We start from the raw sequence: 17,070 nt of genomic DNA, 5'->3' as shown, positions 1-17,070 counted from the left end.
AATCCCCTGGGAGAAGCAAAAAGCTAGGCAGGAAACTGTACGCCAAGTCAGGAAAAAAAAAACTCTGGGAAATTCCACTCTGATCCCGAAGGCAGTCAAGCAAGGTCGAGGAGATGGCAGTAACTGATAAGCACTAGTCCTAGTTAACCCATCTTTTTTGTTTATTCGTTCATGGGATGTGGGCGTCGCTGGCGAGGCCGGCATTTATTGCCCATCCCTAATTGCCCTTGAGAAGGTGGTGGTGAGCCGCCTTCTTGAACCGCTGCAGTCCGTGTGGTGAAGGTTCTCCCACAGTGCTGTTAGGAAGGGAGTTCCAGGATTTTGACCCAGGAACGGTGATATATTTCCAAGTCGGGATGGTGTGTGACTTGGAGGGGAATGTGCAGGTGGTGTTGTTCCCATGCGCCTGCTGCTCTTGTCCTTCTCGGTGGTAGAGGTCGCGGGTTTGGGAGGTGCTGTCGAAGAAGCCTTGGCGAGTTGCTGCAGTGCATCTTGTGGATGGTACACACTGCAGCCACTGTGTGCCGGTGATGAAGGGAGTGAATGTTTAGGGTGGCGGATGGGGTGCCAATCAAGCGGTCTGCTTTATCCTGGATGGTGTCGAGCTTCTTGAGTGTTGTTGGAGCTGCACTCATCCAGGCAAGTGGAGAATATTCCATCACACTCCTGACTTGTGCCTTGTAGATGATGGAAAGGCTTTGGGGAGTCAGGAGGTGAGTCACTCGCCGCAGAGTACCCAGCCTCTGACCTGCACTTGTAGCCACAGTATTTATATGGCTGCTCCAGTTAAGTTTCTGGTCAATGGTGACCCCCAGGATGTTGATGGTGGGGGATTCGGCGATGGTAATGCCGTTGAATGTCAAGGGGAGGTGGTTAGACTCTCTCTTGTTGGACATGGTCATTGCCTGGCACGAATGTTACTTGCCACTTATCAGCCCAAGCCTGGATGTTGTCCAGGTCTTGCTGCATGTGGGCAGGGACTGCTTCATTGTCTGAGGGGTTGCGAATTGAACTGAACACAGTGCAATCATCAGCGAACATCCCCATTTCTGACCTTATGATGGAGGGAACATTAATGCAGTACTAGTTCATGGGGCCAGTTTCCCGAGTGATTGCCGCCACGGGGCACCAGGCCCGTTGGCCGCGCTTCGAGACAAGTCATGGGCGTCTTGCTCGCAATTTTCCCATCCATTCATTTTAACTTTCCGATGTAGACGTTGCTTAGCCCCAAACGGTGAGAAATGGATGCAAAGCTCACCCAAAGTGAAGTCTGCTGTTTGCACCCAATTTCCCGAGGCCAACTGACTGGGATATAAATGTGTCTTGGGGAGGCAGCGCACAACGTGGGGTATCGCATTGTCCACTGTCTAGTTCAACAAAATATCGGGTAGGACGTCTAACGGGCAGTGTATGTGATACCACTCACGGTGCCCTACCTCCGCAAGACAACGTTCTACCCCATTATCATTGTTACGCATTGTTCCAGTTGCAGATTTGGACGTGTACAGGGAGGACGCTAGTGGTGGGTGCAGAAATTGCAATTTAAAGGGATGAGGAGAATTAAAGGCAAGTGTCAGCACAGAGTGACGGAAATTATTCTAGACTTTGGAAAAGGCTCAAAAGGCATTTCAATTTGTCGTCGACCCCACCTGTTTGGTGGCTGCTGGAGTAGCTGGATGAGGTGGGTGCGGGCTGGGTGGACAGCATCCCCAGAGGTCAGCATTGCAGCATGCCTGGTAGTTTAATGGTTGTGTTACTGGACTAGTAATTCAGGGCACATAAATTCAAATCCCACTGAATTCAGTTTAATAAAAACAAATCTGGCAATAAAATGCTAGTATCAGTAAAAGTGACCATGAAGCTATCAGATTGACGTAAAAACCCAACTGGATCACTAATGTCCATTAAGGAAGGAAACCTGCTGTCCTTACCTGGTCTGGCCTATATGTGAATCCAGTCCCACATCAATGTGGTTAATTCTTGAAGTAGCCTAGCAAGACACTCAGTTGCATCAGTAGAAGGCCCATTGCCACCTTCCCAGGGCAACTAGGGAGGGTAATATTTGCCAGTGACACCCACCTCCCGAGAATGAACTTTTTATAAAGGAGGTGCTGGCATGTCCTTATGTCAGATGGTAGAAGGTCTTCCTCTGGATCGCTGCGGACCCTGAGAAGACAGTTCCCCATTGTCATTGTGTAAGTGTTCCAATGCCTGCGGATATGGTTGGTAGCATCTTGGGGGGTGCAGCCAGTCAGACTCTGCTGGCTGTTAAAAAGAAAGAATTTGCATTTATACAACATCTTTCATGACCTCAGGACATCCCAAAGCGCTTTACAGTACTTTGGAAGTAGTCACTGTTGTAATGTAGGAAACGTGGCAGTCAATTTATACACAGCAAGATCCCACAAACAGCAATGAGATAAATGACCAATTAAACTGTTTCAGTGACGTTGTTTGAGGGATGAATGTTGGGCAGGACACCAGGAGAACTCCCCTGCTCTCCTTCGAAGAGTGCCACGGGATCTTTTACATCCATCTGAGGGGGCAGGGAGGATCGTGGTTTAACATCACATCCAAAAGACGGCACCTCCCTCAGTAATGTACTGGGGTGTCAGCTTAGATTTTGTGCTCAAGTCTCTGGAGTGGAACTTGAACCCACAACCTTCTGACTCGGAGGCGAGAGTGCTACCAACTGAGCCTAGACTGGCATATTGGGCTCGATTTTCCAGTGAAGTAGCGGGTGCATTGGGGGCTCCGAAAATCTGGGAAATCCCATTCGGGTTCGGAGCCCAGCTCCAACCCGCAGACTTCCGGGTTCCCCATTGACGCGTCTGGGTGCGTGCGCACCTCCTGAATGCGGAAGTCCCACCGGTAATTAAAGCCGGCGGGATGATCATTTACACAGTTGTTGAGGTAATTTAAGTACTTGAGGTACTTAATTTTCTCCACATTTTGGTAGGGGTGCGATTTTGAAGCATCCTCAGCGTCTTTCCCGTGTTGTGGGAAACACTCCATGTTGCAATAGACGTGTTTCGGCCAGCAGCCAGTGAGACATTCAAATGCTTATTTGACAGATGGGGAGAAAAGGTCACTTATTGCAGCAGGGCACTCTGTTATTTCAGGCAAAGTTTTGGCTGCAAGATCTTTGTATTTGCACTGAAAATTCTTACTTTCCACCCAAAACTCTGCTGTGCAAACATAATTACCTACTTTGCGGACCTCTTAAACTCACACCGTCAGGATGGGGGGGTGGGGGGGGGCGCCAAGGCTGCATTCACCACCACATCTGAGAACGAGCAACATCACCAGCCTCGCCAGGCATGGCGTCCACCTCCACCACGTGGAGCTCCACAACACAGTGCTGCACCACAGGCACCTGCGCAAGAGCACAGAGGGCAACAACAGGGAGGGGTGCCGCTTGAGGAGGCCCCATCCACAACTGCCACCCACATGGAGGATGAGGAGGCAAAGGAGGAGGAGGCGGAGAAGGAGGAGGAGGAGGAGCAGGAGCAATCCATGGGCAGAGCAGCGGCTCACCTGGCTTCTCATGAGGCCAGGGAGTCATTGATATGTGAATGGTTCTCCTAACATCAGACAGTTTGAAGAGTCCAGTCCTCACACCACCTGGATAGAGCAGGGCCCACACCAGCACCACCCTCCTACCCCTCCCTGCACAAAACAGTCCTGCAACTACACATACACCCACTGTAGAGTGACCCAATGGGCGGCATCTAGTGTCGCCGTTCATGGTGAACCTAATGAAAGGGCCCGATTACAGAAGCCAGTCAAGAATGGCCAAGACGTGGCAGTAGTGGTGACAATAATAATATTTAATGTGAGTTTAACTAAAAGCTAATATAAATAGAAAACATGACCAAGCGTCAAACACCCTTGTGTATGCCCTTCGTGCTTACAAAACCTTCGCCTTTCTCTTCCGACTACTTCTACGTGGTGCATCCCCTGTGGCTGCAGCGGAGGTAGTGGCAGGTTGCTTTTGTTCATGCCCTGACCAATTAGATGCTTTGGGCCTACGCCCTCTGGGTTTTGGTGCCTGTGAGGGCCCCTTCAAAAGACTGCTCCACCTGCACCTGTGCATGGGCAGACTCGGCCACCTGGAGAGGAGGCAGCATTGCGGGTACTGGTTGAGACATGGGAGCATTTTGAGTGGCGTCCCCACTTCCATGTCCCCTTTCACCTTCATCTCTCCCCTGGGCCAGGCCCACATCACTCCTACCGCTCTGTTGGACAACAGTTAGGAGGACATGTGTGAAGCCTTGTAAGGCCAGTGCTAATCTATCTGCCTGCCTGTTTAAGGCGGCAGAATGTTGTTCACTGAGTCCGAACAGCCGTTGTCAGGGCCTGAATGGACTCATTTGTGAGCAATGCTTGAAGCTCAATGGAGGCTAGCCTTCTCTCCATTGCAGACATTCCCGCACTTACCCGTGACACTATCTCAGAGATTCCCTCCCGTACCTGTGCCACCGTTCCACTCATGCAGGAGTTGGACTCCTCCATCCTATGCGTGATTGTGGAGAGTGCACGTGGCACTTGTTCCAGCACCTCACAAATATGCTGCTGTCCCTCGATCATTCTCCTTTTAAAGGATGGCCCCCAGCGTTCAGCATCTGTGTCCAGCTGAGCAGAGCCTGGAGAAGAGTGCTCCCACCCACACGGACTCTCCGCAGCTGCTCCTGCCACCAGTGTCTGCTCGTGCTCACTTGTGTGTAGTATCTCACCAACCCAACTAACTGAGGACTAGGACCCACCGAGGTGTGAGTATCTGCGCTGGTGGATGGCTCACTCAGATGTGACGGTGCACCCTCAGAGGCTGGCAGGTTCTCTGAGGAATTGCCCTCTGACGTCACAGCGGTTGCTGAAGGCCCTGTAAGAGAACAGAAGGCAATATTAAGCATGATCAAAGATGTGAGATGTGTCATGTTGCGATGAGCATACTGAGGTGCTGAAGCTGGCAAGGCATGTTATCAATTCATATTGTGTGTGCTGAATGTTAAAGTTATGTCACCAGAAGTTTGTGGAGTGCCAGTCTCGGCATCCCTGACGGACAGGTACTCGAGGGTTCGGCTGAGTCCAACGCCTCCTGCTCCGCGTCTGTGAGGATGATGATTTGTTGTAGCCCCCCCCTCTGGTCCTTGTCCTCTCCCGTGCGTTATGGGTTCTCTTTTATAAGGGGAAAAAGTACAGATGCCTGAGTGAGTGATGGTGACGTGGCCAACCGATGAATGCATTGGTTTGGGTGAGGCTGACCCTGGAAGAGATGCATCAGAGTGTGAGTATGAGACAGAGCCATGATATTGCATGAGGATTGGGTTGAGTGATAGTGGTGGGGTGAGTATTGGGGAGGTGAGGAAGTGCTGAGGATGTACAGGTAAGTTGAGGATGAGCCTTAAATGGGTGTGGGGAGTGATATGATAGAGTAGTATTGGCAGTGCAGAATGAGTTGGGGAGTGGGGTTGGTGATGTGGAAGATGGAATGTAGGAGCATCAGTGAGTGTACTCACTTTAGCTGACCTAGTTAGGTCATTGAAGCACTTCCTGCACTGGACCCAGTTGCGGGAGGTGTTGCTGCTGTTGGTGACCTCATCTGCCACCTCGAGTCAGGCCTTCTTGGTGGCAGAGGTAGGCCACTTCCTCCCGTCTGCCGGGTAAAACACATCCCTCCTCCTCCTCACCCCATCCAGTAGCACCTGGAGTGAGTCATCGCTGAATCTTGGAGCAGCCTTGCCCCTATGCTGCTCCACTGTGGTGTGTGGGTGTTTGCTCCAAGAGCGGCCATTGGAGGACTGCCCCTTTAAACAGAGCTCCTCCAGCTGACAGCCTGTGATGCGGGTGCGCAGTCCGCCCGCTGCGCAGCTTTCGGACGGCAAACCCAGAAGCCACATTAAGTGCCTCCAAGTGACACGTGATCATGTGCGAAATGGACATCTTTTATTGGGCGGGCTACTCACCCACCCAATCACGCCCCCCCCCCCACCCCGCCTCCACGCTAATATTGGGGCCATTATATCTTCTTTAAATGGATTTCTCAGTCCTTAGAAACCCTGATGCGTGCAATTTCCACTGACCATCCTGCACACAGTGAGACACATGGGAGACATTGCAGCCCTGGAAACGAGTCAGAGAAAACCCACAAGATTGATCCCTATCATCAGTGGCTTGAGCTAAAAAGAAAGGTAGTGAAAAAACAAGCTTTACAACCTTGAGAGAGGGCGACCAGGAAATGTTCTTATAGAGGTATACAAGTTAGCAACGGTATAAATCACCACTTCAACTAAACCATGTGAAGAGGACATGGGGGTCAAACTAAAGGCAAATTCAGGGCAGATATGAGGAAGTTTTCGAGCTAAGATGGGTCCTGCGGCCTTGGATCATCTGTATCTATTTTGTGATCTGAACTCTGAAGATATGTTGACCCGCCCCAAGGACAATGCAACACAGTCAGGAAGGGATCAGAGGATGGCAGCAACTTGAAATGCACGTGAGGTGAGGGCGTCAGGATGATTATATATCGTACCCAATTGTGGCATTAAAGCCCAGTAAACTCACATCTAGCGGCAACTGAGTGAGATTCTCGTTTAATTCCAGGTGTTTGACAGTCAACCAGCAGCAGAACCGGCAGTCTAGTGGAAGAACCCCTCCCCACCGCCGTGAAAATTCACCCCCACCGCTCTTGTCCACTGAATCACCCAGGCCCCTTCACCCAATGTTTTGAATGTCAGCTATAGAATAGGTTCAATACATTAGTTGATTAATAATGTCTCCAGGATCGGTTAATAATGTCTCCAGGATCGGTCTACTTTGCCTGTCTTTTATAAACAGTCCTATCAGGTTATCTGTGAGACGTAACCATTAAAATTGTACAGAACTTGTTTAACATTCTGTCAAATTCGAGAATGCACAATGTTGCCTGGGTTGTCAGGTTATTAATCATTCGTGGAAATTCCATAATTATTTCTAAAACACTTGTACTTTAATTTGTAACAGAAGATTAATGTACACTTAATTTCCATTGAGTGTCTTCCAAGAATACGATATATTTCTTCTCAAACTGAAACACCTTAAAACAGGGTGTCCACACGATGTATGCCTTGATGGGCCACATAGGGGTGTACCATGGAGCCTTGTGGATCATACATAAAGTTCCCATTAATTCCATATATCCCAAGCTGCTGATAGTAACGGATCTTCATCTTCTCATTTCGGATTCACCCTCAATACTGAAGCAATGCTATAACCAGCCCTTTCCAAACTTCCTGATCCACGGAATTCAAACAGGACAAACTAGGGAATGAGAACTATAATCACACCTAGAAGCTGGGGGGACATTTTAACCCCACCCACCCAGCGGAAAATGCCTGGGTTTACTTACCCGCCAGAAAGCCATGTTTCCGATTTTAACGGGCGCTTCTGGACAGGCGGCTAAGCCGCCCGCCCAAAGCTGGCGGGGTCCTAATTCAGATATGCTAACTGAGGTCCGATGGGGTCATCGGCGGCCAACAGCGATTCTTACTCTGGCCTGGGCGGGGAAGCCACCGCGGCCATTGTGCCAGGTCAAAATCAGCATGAAGAGGATCGGAGAGCTGAAGAGGCCTCCAGGTAAGTTTGTTATTTTCTCTTGTGGGGCCATGAGGAGCAGGAGTGCATTTTGGGCCCCACCAGAAGGTTTAAGCCGCCCCACTCCCGCCCCACACTCTGCCCCTTCCCTCCCACAGGAGTCCCCCCCACCCCCCAAAACAACCTTCACCATACATACCTGAGTGCCAGCAGGTGGCCAAGGGCCACCCAATATTCCAGAGGCCAGCAACTGCTTCCTGCCCAGTTCCCACCTGTTCTGCACCAGCACCATGTTAATCAGACCCATCGGTTAAATACGCCATGGCCTCACACTGCCACCGGCAGGGCAGGAAACTAACTGAAACCAGCGGTCGCTGTATTGGTGGTCTCCCAAAGGAGACCGTGCCAGCAGACCCTTGGTGGCATCGCTATGTGATGTGAAGGCCTGACTAATTGTTCTGCTGGAAGAATCTTTCGAAGCACTCAATCACAGCATGCCATGTTATACATGGCACTGCATGAAAGAAGACATGTCCTGGTGTTCAGGAGCCAACTTTGCCTGTTTGACCACACCTGTCGAGATGCCACCAACTATTTCTGCAAACACACCAGAGAATGACCATGCGGACACATTTGAAGTCAATGAAAATAAAAATCAGGAGAGATGTGAAAAGGGCTGCCGACTCACTATCACCCATTTTACACTATTGCACAAAGTCAAAATCTATCCCAATATCTACTGTGCATTCAGTCCCAAACTTACACTTAACTTTAATAAGATGATGCCCTTGTCACGAAGAGTTTAAACTCTTAGTCTTATTTAATCACATTCTTACACATGTCCCATCCAGTGGTGCAGGACACCTTGGGGGTCATTTTAAACGTCACCACCAGAACAGTAAACTGGTGGAACGGACTGACCCTCCCCCCCAGTTACAGAACTCATAGATTTTCATTACTATAACAGGCAGACGATCCGCTTCACCCCATTACATCCAAGCAGTGAAGGTGAGAACGACCCCCTACTGGGTCTGCACAGTCTGTGATACATTAGACTCCTGTTTTAATATAAATACTTTGGGGCCAATTTTGTGTTCATCGAAGCAATGGAAAATAATGACTTCAATAGAACTGTATATCGGGCGAGGAGTATAACAGATGGCTGATACGATACTGCCTGTTTCACAGTGCCGCACGTGGCAAATTTCCACCCCGATACTTTGTGTTTCATCTGTCACCATCAGGTGTTCCCAGCTCAGGTATAGCACAGTTCAGACACGGCGTGAACCGTTTGGTGAAATCTGACTGAGCAATGTGCTTCATCACCATTTTGAACATCAGCCATTGTTATGCACTCGCATAGTGAGAATTCTAAAATACCGTTAATGGAGAATTATAGGATTGTTTTGTGCTGCAAACTTGTATCCATCTCCCGAGGATGCTCAACCCATTTCACTTAGGATCCATCAAATAGTGAGACTTTCATCTCATCTGCCTGGGCAGAATTCAGACCCAGGCCAGATCGTTATAAACATTTTTAAGGGACATTTAGTCCCTGAACTATTAACTTGGAGAAGTTAAAACCAAGATCTTACAATTTCTAAATAGTCCTGATTTATGGGGAAAATAGATAAATATCCATGTATAAAATTAATAAGTCTGGAATTTCCTCCCTAAACCCCCGCAGCTCACCACTTCCCTCTCCTCCATAAAGACCATACTTAAAAGCCACATTTTTGGCCAAGCTTTGGTTAACACTTCCTAATCTCTCCTTCTTCAGCTCGGTGTCCATCTTCCTTATGCCTGTGCAAAATGCTTTGGGATGTTTTTCTATGTGAAAGGCACTGGGGTAGATTTTCAACTTGCTGCCCGGGCGTGAAAGTGGCGTTTGCACATTGCCCACCCGTTACAGAAACCACCCGATTTTCATTTTGGGCGGTTTCTGTAACGCATGGCCAATTCACAATGCCCGTTCTATGCCCAGACGGCAGACTCCAGCACATAAATACAAGTTGTTGCTGTTAACATTTTCATTTAGGGAGAATGCTAATTCGGGCTCTTGGCTATTTTTGTAGAGCCCACCCACCCAATCCCCCTGGTAATCTGCTCCCATTGAGTCATCCCATGTTTACAGTACTTCATTATTCAGTCAGGTTCCTACCTGGTCAGTGTACGTACTGTTTTCTTTTGTCGATGTTTGGTTTATACACGCAGATGTCCACCTTGCCAGCCAATAGTCAATGACCACCATGGCAGAATGGTTTAGCAACTTGGACACGATCAGCAAGAAGAGCAGAAGGAACCCTCCTGAGGTCAGATATCTCCAGAAAGCTCGCCAAGGCATTTTTGTCCGAAGCCTCATTACTGTTGACATGTTATCTTCATCATCTTCTTCTTCATCCTCCTCTATACTCAGGGGTATGAGCGAAAGAAGAAAATTATTCATTCCGGCGGATATTACATCAAAGTTTTGAATACAAGTGATTAACTTCACACTGTACCGTACTCTGGAGTTTATAATTATATAGCAGTGAATGAGCACTTTTTATAAGCTGGAAATGTTAACTAATGCAAAAGCACAAAGAGATCATTTAACAGTATTTCAATTGTAATACATTACCTTTAAAATAGTGCAGAAAGAGAAGGAAAATTTCACATAGATATGATTAATATTTATACAATCACACACAATACTCTCTTCAAACACTACTGATCTTATATGTTGTCACGTCTTTTACTCAGGATGGTAGGAACAGGAGCAGGCCATTCGGCCTCTCGAACCTGTTCCGCCAATCAATTAGATAATGGCTGATCTGTATCTTAACTCCATTTACCTGCCTTTTCTCCATATCCTTTGATATCCTTACCCAACAAAAATCTGTCGAACTCAGTCTTAAAAATTCTAATTGGCCCCCAGCATCCACAGCCTTCAGGGGGGGAAAGGGCCTGGACTAGAACGTGAAGGACCAGGCAGGTTGGATGATCTCCTCGTGGGTCTGCTCCTGGGCCTGGCCAAAATCGCTATTCATAGGTCCAGGGGGCATAGGGCCTGCAGTGGGAGGGGGGTTGGTGGGAATAGGTTGTTCCAACTGCCTGTATTTGGGGACCTTGTACGGGCCCGGGTGGCCCTGGAGAGGTACACCGGTACGCTTGAGACCTTCTGTGTCCAGCGGGCACTGCAGGACGTAAACTGTATCATAGATGAGGAGGACAGAATTGGAATTCAGTTTCTCTTCGTGGGATTGGACCTTTTGTGAAAATGTTTTATGAGTGTTGTCCACCAGAGTGATGTTGTTGGTTAGATGGCACTGGAGCCAATGCCATCTTATTGGTCTATTTCAAATAGTCCTGGACCAGGTGCGAGTGGCACTATGCAGTAATGAGCAACCAAGTAAGGAAAAAACTCCAACCTTCATCCTCATCATCCATTTGGGCTTTGGCTTCACGAGAATACATTGCTCTCCGCAAAGTTTTTCTTTCCATAATTGTCTGGCTTTCGCCTTCAGTCTCCTGGAAAAAAATGTACAGAAACGTTTTCATTGAGTTCAACTGAATTAACATTAGCTGTTTTAAGAAGGCAGGTTTCACACTAAAACTGCCTGAATTTAAAGATCACTGACATTTTATGACTGCCTTTTTTTTTTACTTTCAGGTTGGAATTATTCCATGACATTTTTCCAGCTCCTTTCTTTCCTGAAGCATTAAAATTCATCGGGGGTAGTTTTAACTTTTGCTGATAGCGTAAAACGGGCAATATTAGATCAGCCGCCTGTTGTACACCTCTCGTAATTTTAGTTTGCATGGAAACAAAAGTTGGGCGAGGTGTAGAACAGACAACCGATCCTATACCGCTCATTTTACACTATCGCCAAAAGTTAAAATGACCTCCATAGGGTGGAACTTTATAGGGGGAATTTTAACCCCCTATGACGGGCAGGAGAGGGTCGGGGGGAAGGGGGGTTAAATTATTAAAAATGTGAAACCCAACCCGCTGTGAAAGCACCTACTTCCAGTTTAATCGGAGCGGGTTGGGGGTGGGGTGGGGTGAGTAACTTGCTCTCGAGAGGCGGGTCAATAATTTAAATATGTTGCTGAGGCAGCATGCCTCAGATTTTAGCAGCCATTTAGACTTAACGGCAGTGGGCCGGGTTTCCCAGGGTTTGGGAAACCTGGCAGCTGACTGGAGGCGAGCATGGCCTTTCCAGCACTGCTTGTGGGTCAGGAGGAGCAAGAGTGCTTCCCCCCAGGCCCCCAAAGAAACCTGCCACGATAGGCCACTCTCCCCATAATCCAACAACCAACCCCCTTGCGCTCTCCAGGCAAACCCCCCCCCCCCCCCACCCACCATGATCTGATGCCTCCCCCGCGATCTCCAGGGCGACCCGCGATCTCTCACCCACCCTCCCCGCCGCCCCTGGTGATCTCCCCATCCCCCACCACCACCCTCCCACGATCTCTCCCTCCTTTCCAGTCCCCGGCTGTGGCCTTGTACCACAGGCCTTCCCACACGACAGCCTCTCAATCTGGCCAGCTGCCAGCCGGGAAACGGAGGAAAAAAATTCAAACGAGGTCCCGCTGTTAAACTCGACAGGGCCTCGGCCTTCCCCAGATTTCCAGGTTACCTGACCGCTAAAAGTCACCCCCCACCATCCCTCTCCGCCTCCCCGTAAATATCGGGGCCTATATTTTAGCTGGGGCATAAAACGCCAGTTATACACCTCGCCTAATTTTCCTTTCCGTTGACTTTAATGGAAAGGGAAATCAGGCGGGGTGTGTAGCTGGCACCAGTTCACTCGCTCCAGTTTTGCTCCCCTGCCAAATTTGAATTTCACCCCCACTGTTTTGGAGGGAAGTTACACCGATTCTTCAAATTAGGGACAAGGGGACAAACCCAGAAATGTTCCGCTGTACACTCTAACATCTGCAACTGCTTAGTAGAACCATCACAGCCAATAGAAAATGAACAGCAACCTCACCTCATCATCAATAGAGAGTTTACACAATTTGATAGCCTGCTGTTTACTTCAGAATCTTATTATTTGGCAAATGTCCTCCTCCCTCAACATTGACCAGAGGATGCCCAGTCACTGGACTCCTTGATCCAGACCATAAAGATCCAAGCAGCAATGAATGGGCTGCAGACAGATAAATCACTGGGGCCCTTTAAATTCTATAAAGTCCTACTTCCTTGAACCAATATTAATGTTGCAGAGAATGATGTCTGGTGTTTGGCAAAGGATTCAGTAATGGGAAAAGAAAATTCTGTTCACACCCCAATTCCACTGTCTGTTAGTGTCAGCACTTCTCCTGCATTTTCTGTCAAACATGGGACAGGGTAGCAATGCCCCTATCCCCTCTAATCCATAGAACCATTAGCAACAGTAATAAGAGACCATAGAATGCAGTCTTCTGGAATTCAACACCAAATGCTACTTATAGGTGTGTGAATATACACCCGTACTGTACCAGAGTGTGAATATACACCCCTACTGTACCAGAGTGTGTATATACACCCGTACTGTACCAGAGTGTGACTATACACCCGTACTGTACCAGAGTGTGAATATACACCCGTACTGTACCAGAGTGTGAATATACACCCCTACTGTACCAGAGTGTGACTATACACCCGTACTGTACCAGAGTGTGAATATACACCCGTACTGTACCAGAGTGTGAATATACACCAGTACTGTACCAGTTTGTGAATATACACCCTCAACGTACCAGTGTGAAAACCAGTGTGTGATTTTTACTTGGACCATAAATTGTTAAACAGTTTTTCTGTTTCAACTTGTAATCTGTTAGTTTGTAATGTTTGGCTTCTTGAACTAAAATGTTTATAAAGAAAAAAAAACACTGTTTACATGTCACAAAGATTGTTTATGTGCCATCTAGCCTGGCAATAGCTATATTCAGGAGAGACTTCAGAGGATTAAGATCTTGCTTCTTGTCTGTTAAGATTAAGTGAGCAAGATACAAAACAAACTGCCTTGGAAACAGAGCACTGATGTAACAATTTAGTTCAGAAAGGAGGCAACACCTGTGGAATAGTATAAACAGGCCTGGTTCTCCAAGCTATGTGTTTATAAATCCCAGTTACTGTCCCTATTCCTCTGGTTTATCTGACAAGACTAACAGCTGAATGGACCAATGTTTGGATCAGTCTGTCACAGGCATAGCAAATAAAAGTATTAATCTTTAAACATGATTTGAGTTTACAATCCTCTACAACATGCCATAATAATGTCATGATTTATAGGGGCTGATTTTACAAACACACTCTGCCGGCAGAGAGCATCAATCTGTTAAAATTAACGGAGAGAAAATCTTGTCCAGCGAATTTGTGAGTTGCCCGAAAGGCTGGTGGGTATTGTGCGTTTGTAAAGTCGGCTCCTGTAGGTTCACACATTACTTTTTCGAATTCCTGATCCTGTCGGTTCATGAGTGTTTTCCAGTGCTCGTACAGTTCCACGTCATGGTTCTGAAAGTCCTTCAGGGTGCCTTCCCTTATGATGGTGCCATCTTTCAGAGCAATTATCTGAAAGATAAAAGAATAGTCAGTTTCTTAGCCAAGCTGAGTCTCAGAATTTTCTTATTTGTTCTTTAACAGAAGATATTTATGTTCTGCAACATAAACACATGCCATGTGGGATAGTGTACAATGGGATTATCAATTACCCCTTTACTATGGCATATTCCACTGGGGACCTCGTCTTCCTGCCAATCCAAAAGCAGTAAATATCACAATTGTCACGTTCAGACTAAAACTAATCATCAGGTTTATTTATAAGTAACATGCAACATAAAAGCAAAAAGGCGCTTCAGCCAACTAGAAGTACAATACTTGATTTACACAATAAATAAATTGTTTTGAAACAAGAAGAATCTTTTCAATAGGTTTTGACTGAGTCTCTGATGTAGAATCATAGAAGTTTACAACATGGAAACAGGCCCTTCGGCCCAACATGTCCATGTCACCCAGTTTATACCATTAAGCTAGTCCCAATTGCCTGCACTTGGCATAGAATCATAGAAGTTTACAACAGTCCAAAGCGGGGAACCCAAGAACTACAGGCCTGCTAATTATATATCTAAGTATAAATCTATCTTTACTTTGCTATTACAATAGTCTTGTTTGAAATAAAATTAATTCTTCTCAATGTCAGGCAATTAAGACAGGAATCATTTCCAACACTTAAGTAGATAAGGTGTAAATGGTCATCTCTCGGCCATCTAATGGTCTTTTTGCTTTTGACACCTGACAGCAATTGAAATCACATCTTGTCCACTTCTCATACACCTTGCTTTTAAGCAATGGACAACCTGATTCCTCTTGGAACAAAACTCTCTTGGTGGTTCAATCATTGGAGATAAAGGGGTAGATCTTGACTTTGTGCGATAGTTTAAAACGGGTGATGGCGAATCAACAGCCTGTTTTACAGCTCTCATGGTTTTTTTTTGCACTGAATTCAATGGGAATATAAACCGGGAGAGATGTACAATGGGCTGCCGACTCGCTATCACCCGTTTTACACAATCGCACAGAGTCAAAATCTACCCGCAAGTGTCAGCCTGTACTGCTCTTGCCTGAATTGCTTATTCTTCTTACTTACCCAGTCAGCGTGTATCAGATACTGCAGCTTGTGTGTCACCAGAGCAATGGTTCGCTTGTCTTCACGAAGGAACTTGAGGATTCCTTCCTGCATGAGGTGGTCACTGAGGTGAATATCTAGTGCAGAGAATGGATCATCCTGGTGGGGGGGGGGGGAAAGAAACAATGGAACTTTTGTGCCTTTATAGAAATGAACAAGTGCTTTAACCATGGTATATATTTTCCTACATTCGCTGAAGTTAGTGAAAAGGTTGGTGTGACTATAAAGTGAGAAACCATTTAATGATTGCACGTATATCTGGTTGGACATATTCCGGGAGGTTTCATCACATGACCTCCCACCTCCAACCACTCCCCCCTTCACGCTCCCACCATTGGTTGTCCGACATATCCATCCTCGCATCTGACATGTTCATCCCTGCCTTCCCACACCAACTGACAAGCAAATGGACTCATCATTACCTGATTGACTTGCCAGTCAAGAATCACACAATGAGCCTTTTTTTCCCCAATCTTTGATTTTTTTTTAACATGCCCCTATGATTTTTCTCCCAGGTTGCTCACAGCAGTGTCTAGGTGATTAATCTTTAATTCCTGGAGACTCCAGGACAATCTGGGAGGGTTGGCGACCCCAATTATATCTCTAGTGTCAGAGATAAGATCTACTCTAGCACAAAATAAGCTATGGCCCAATCTGGAACAAAGGAACATAAGAACAGGGGTAGACCATTCAGCCCCTTGAGACTGTTCCGCCATTTAAGTAGAACATGGCTGATCTGTACCTCAACTCCATTTACCCAGTGTTGATCCATGCACCTTGATACCCTTACCTAACAAAACGATATCAATCTCAGTCTTGAAAATTTAAATTGATCCAGCATCCACAGCCTTTTGGAGAAGCGAGTTTCAGATTTTCATTGCCCTTTGGGTGAAAAAGTGATTCTTGATTTCACTCCTAATTGGCCTAGCTCTAGTTTTAAGATTGTCCCAGAAGAAATTAGTTCTCTGTAACTACTTTATCAAATCTCTATCATTTTTAACACCTCAATTAGATCACCCCTCAACCTTCTAAACTCAAGGGAATACAAGCCAAGTTTATGCAACCTGTCCGCATAATGTAACCTTTTTAGCCCTGGTATCATTTTGGTAAATCTCCACCTATTGCAGTAATCCTGCTCTTTAGTTAATACGGGACTTCCAGGACTTGTAGCTTTAACATGTTCTTTTGTACTGTCCAAAGATAAACACAGTATGGAAAAATTGCGGTGCTGCTTTGCTAACAAATAAACAAATGTATTTTAAGTGCTTTTTAAGTAGTTATTATGCACAGTTAGTTTATGTAACAAGATACCACATTAAACAGTACAGAAGGCCTGTCACAAAGTAGTTACAAAAATGTTAATAGTTCATTAGCCTGATTCACTCTGGCATTTCCAAATACAACTGCTTAATTTAACTGTTGTGAAACACTCAGGGCAATATTCTATTCTTTAGAAAGAAGCCCCGCAGTTGTAATATTTCCAGATTTCCCAAAGAATATTATAAACTGGTTACTACACTTGTCTTTCTTGCTGACCCGGAGAGAGGTGGGACTAGCTGAATGCATCTCAGCAACTGCTAGAAAAAAATTAAATATATTTTATTTCCGCTATTGTTCTGAAAGTTACATTGGGAAGGATGACAGTCAAAAGCCAAACTATTTTATGGCCAATGTCCTTGACCTGTCACTCCATGTTCCTCATCTGCCCCACTGGCTACTGAATCCCTCTTGATGTATTCCTGGCTTGTTCTTCACATTTCCCCTGTACAGAATCATCATCATCAGCAGCATCATCTCTTAGAATCATAGAATCGTTACAGCACAGAAGGAGGCCATATGGCCT

At 46.5% G+C, this 17,070-nt stretch overlaps 1 protein-coding gene across 4 annotated transcripts in view; it reads right to left on the bottom strand.

The window, feature by feature from the left end:
- LOC137341549 (ATP-binding cassette sub-family C member 9-like) overlaps positions 1 to 17,070 on the bottom strand; it is a 156,099-nt gene that overhangs the window by 41,943 nt on the left and 97,086 nt on the right. For all 4 annotated transcript variants that reach the window (XM_068004726.1, XM_068004723.1, XM_068004724.1 and 1 more), the window contains 4 exons: positions 15,189 to 15,326; positions 13,988 to 14,113; positions 10,983 to 11,082; positions 9,734 to 9,978 (listed from right to left, as the gene is read on the bottom strand). In XM_068004726.1, the coding sequence (XP_067860827.1) occupies positions 9,734 to 9,978; positions 10,983 to 11,082; positions 13,988 to 14,113; positions 15,189 to 15,326 (609 nt within the window). The remainder of the gene's footprint in view (positions 1 to 9,733; positions 9,979 to 10,982; positions 11,083 to 13,987; positions 14,114 to 15,188; positions 15,327 to 17,070) is intronic.

The sequence above is a fragment of the Heptranchias perlo genome, chromosome 24 (assembly GCF_035084215.1).
Source record: "Heptranchias perlo isolate sHepPer1 chromosome 24, sHepPer1.hap1, whole genome shotgun sequence".
NCBI lineage: Eukaryota > Metazoa > Chordata > Chondrichthyes > Hexanchiformes > Hexanchidae > Heptranchias > Heptranchias perlo.
This window is presented reverse-complemented; position numbering and strand designations above follow the sequence as displayed.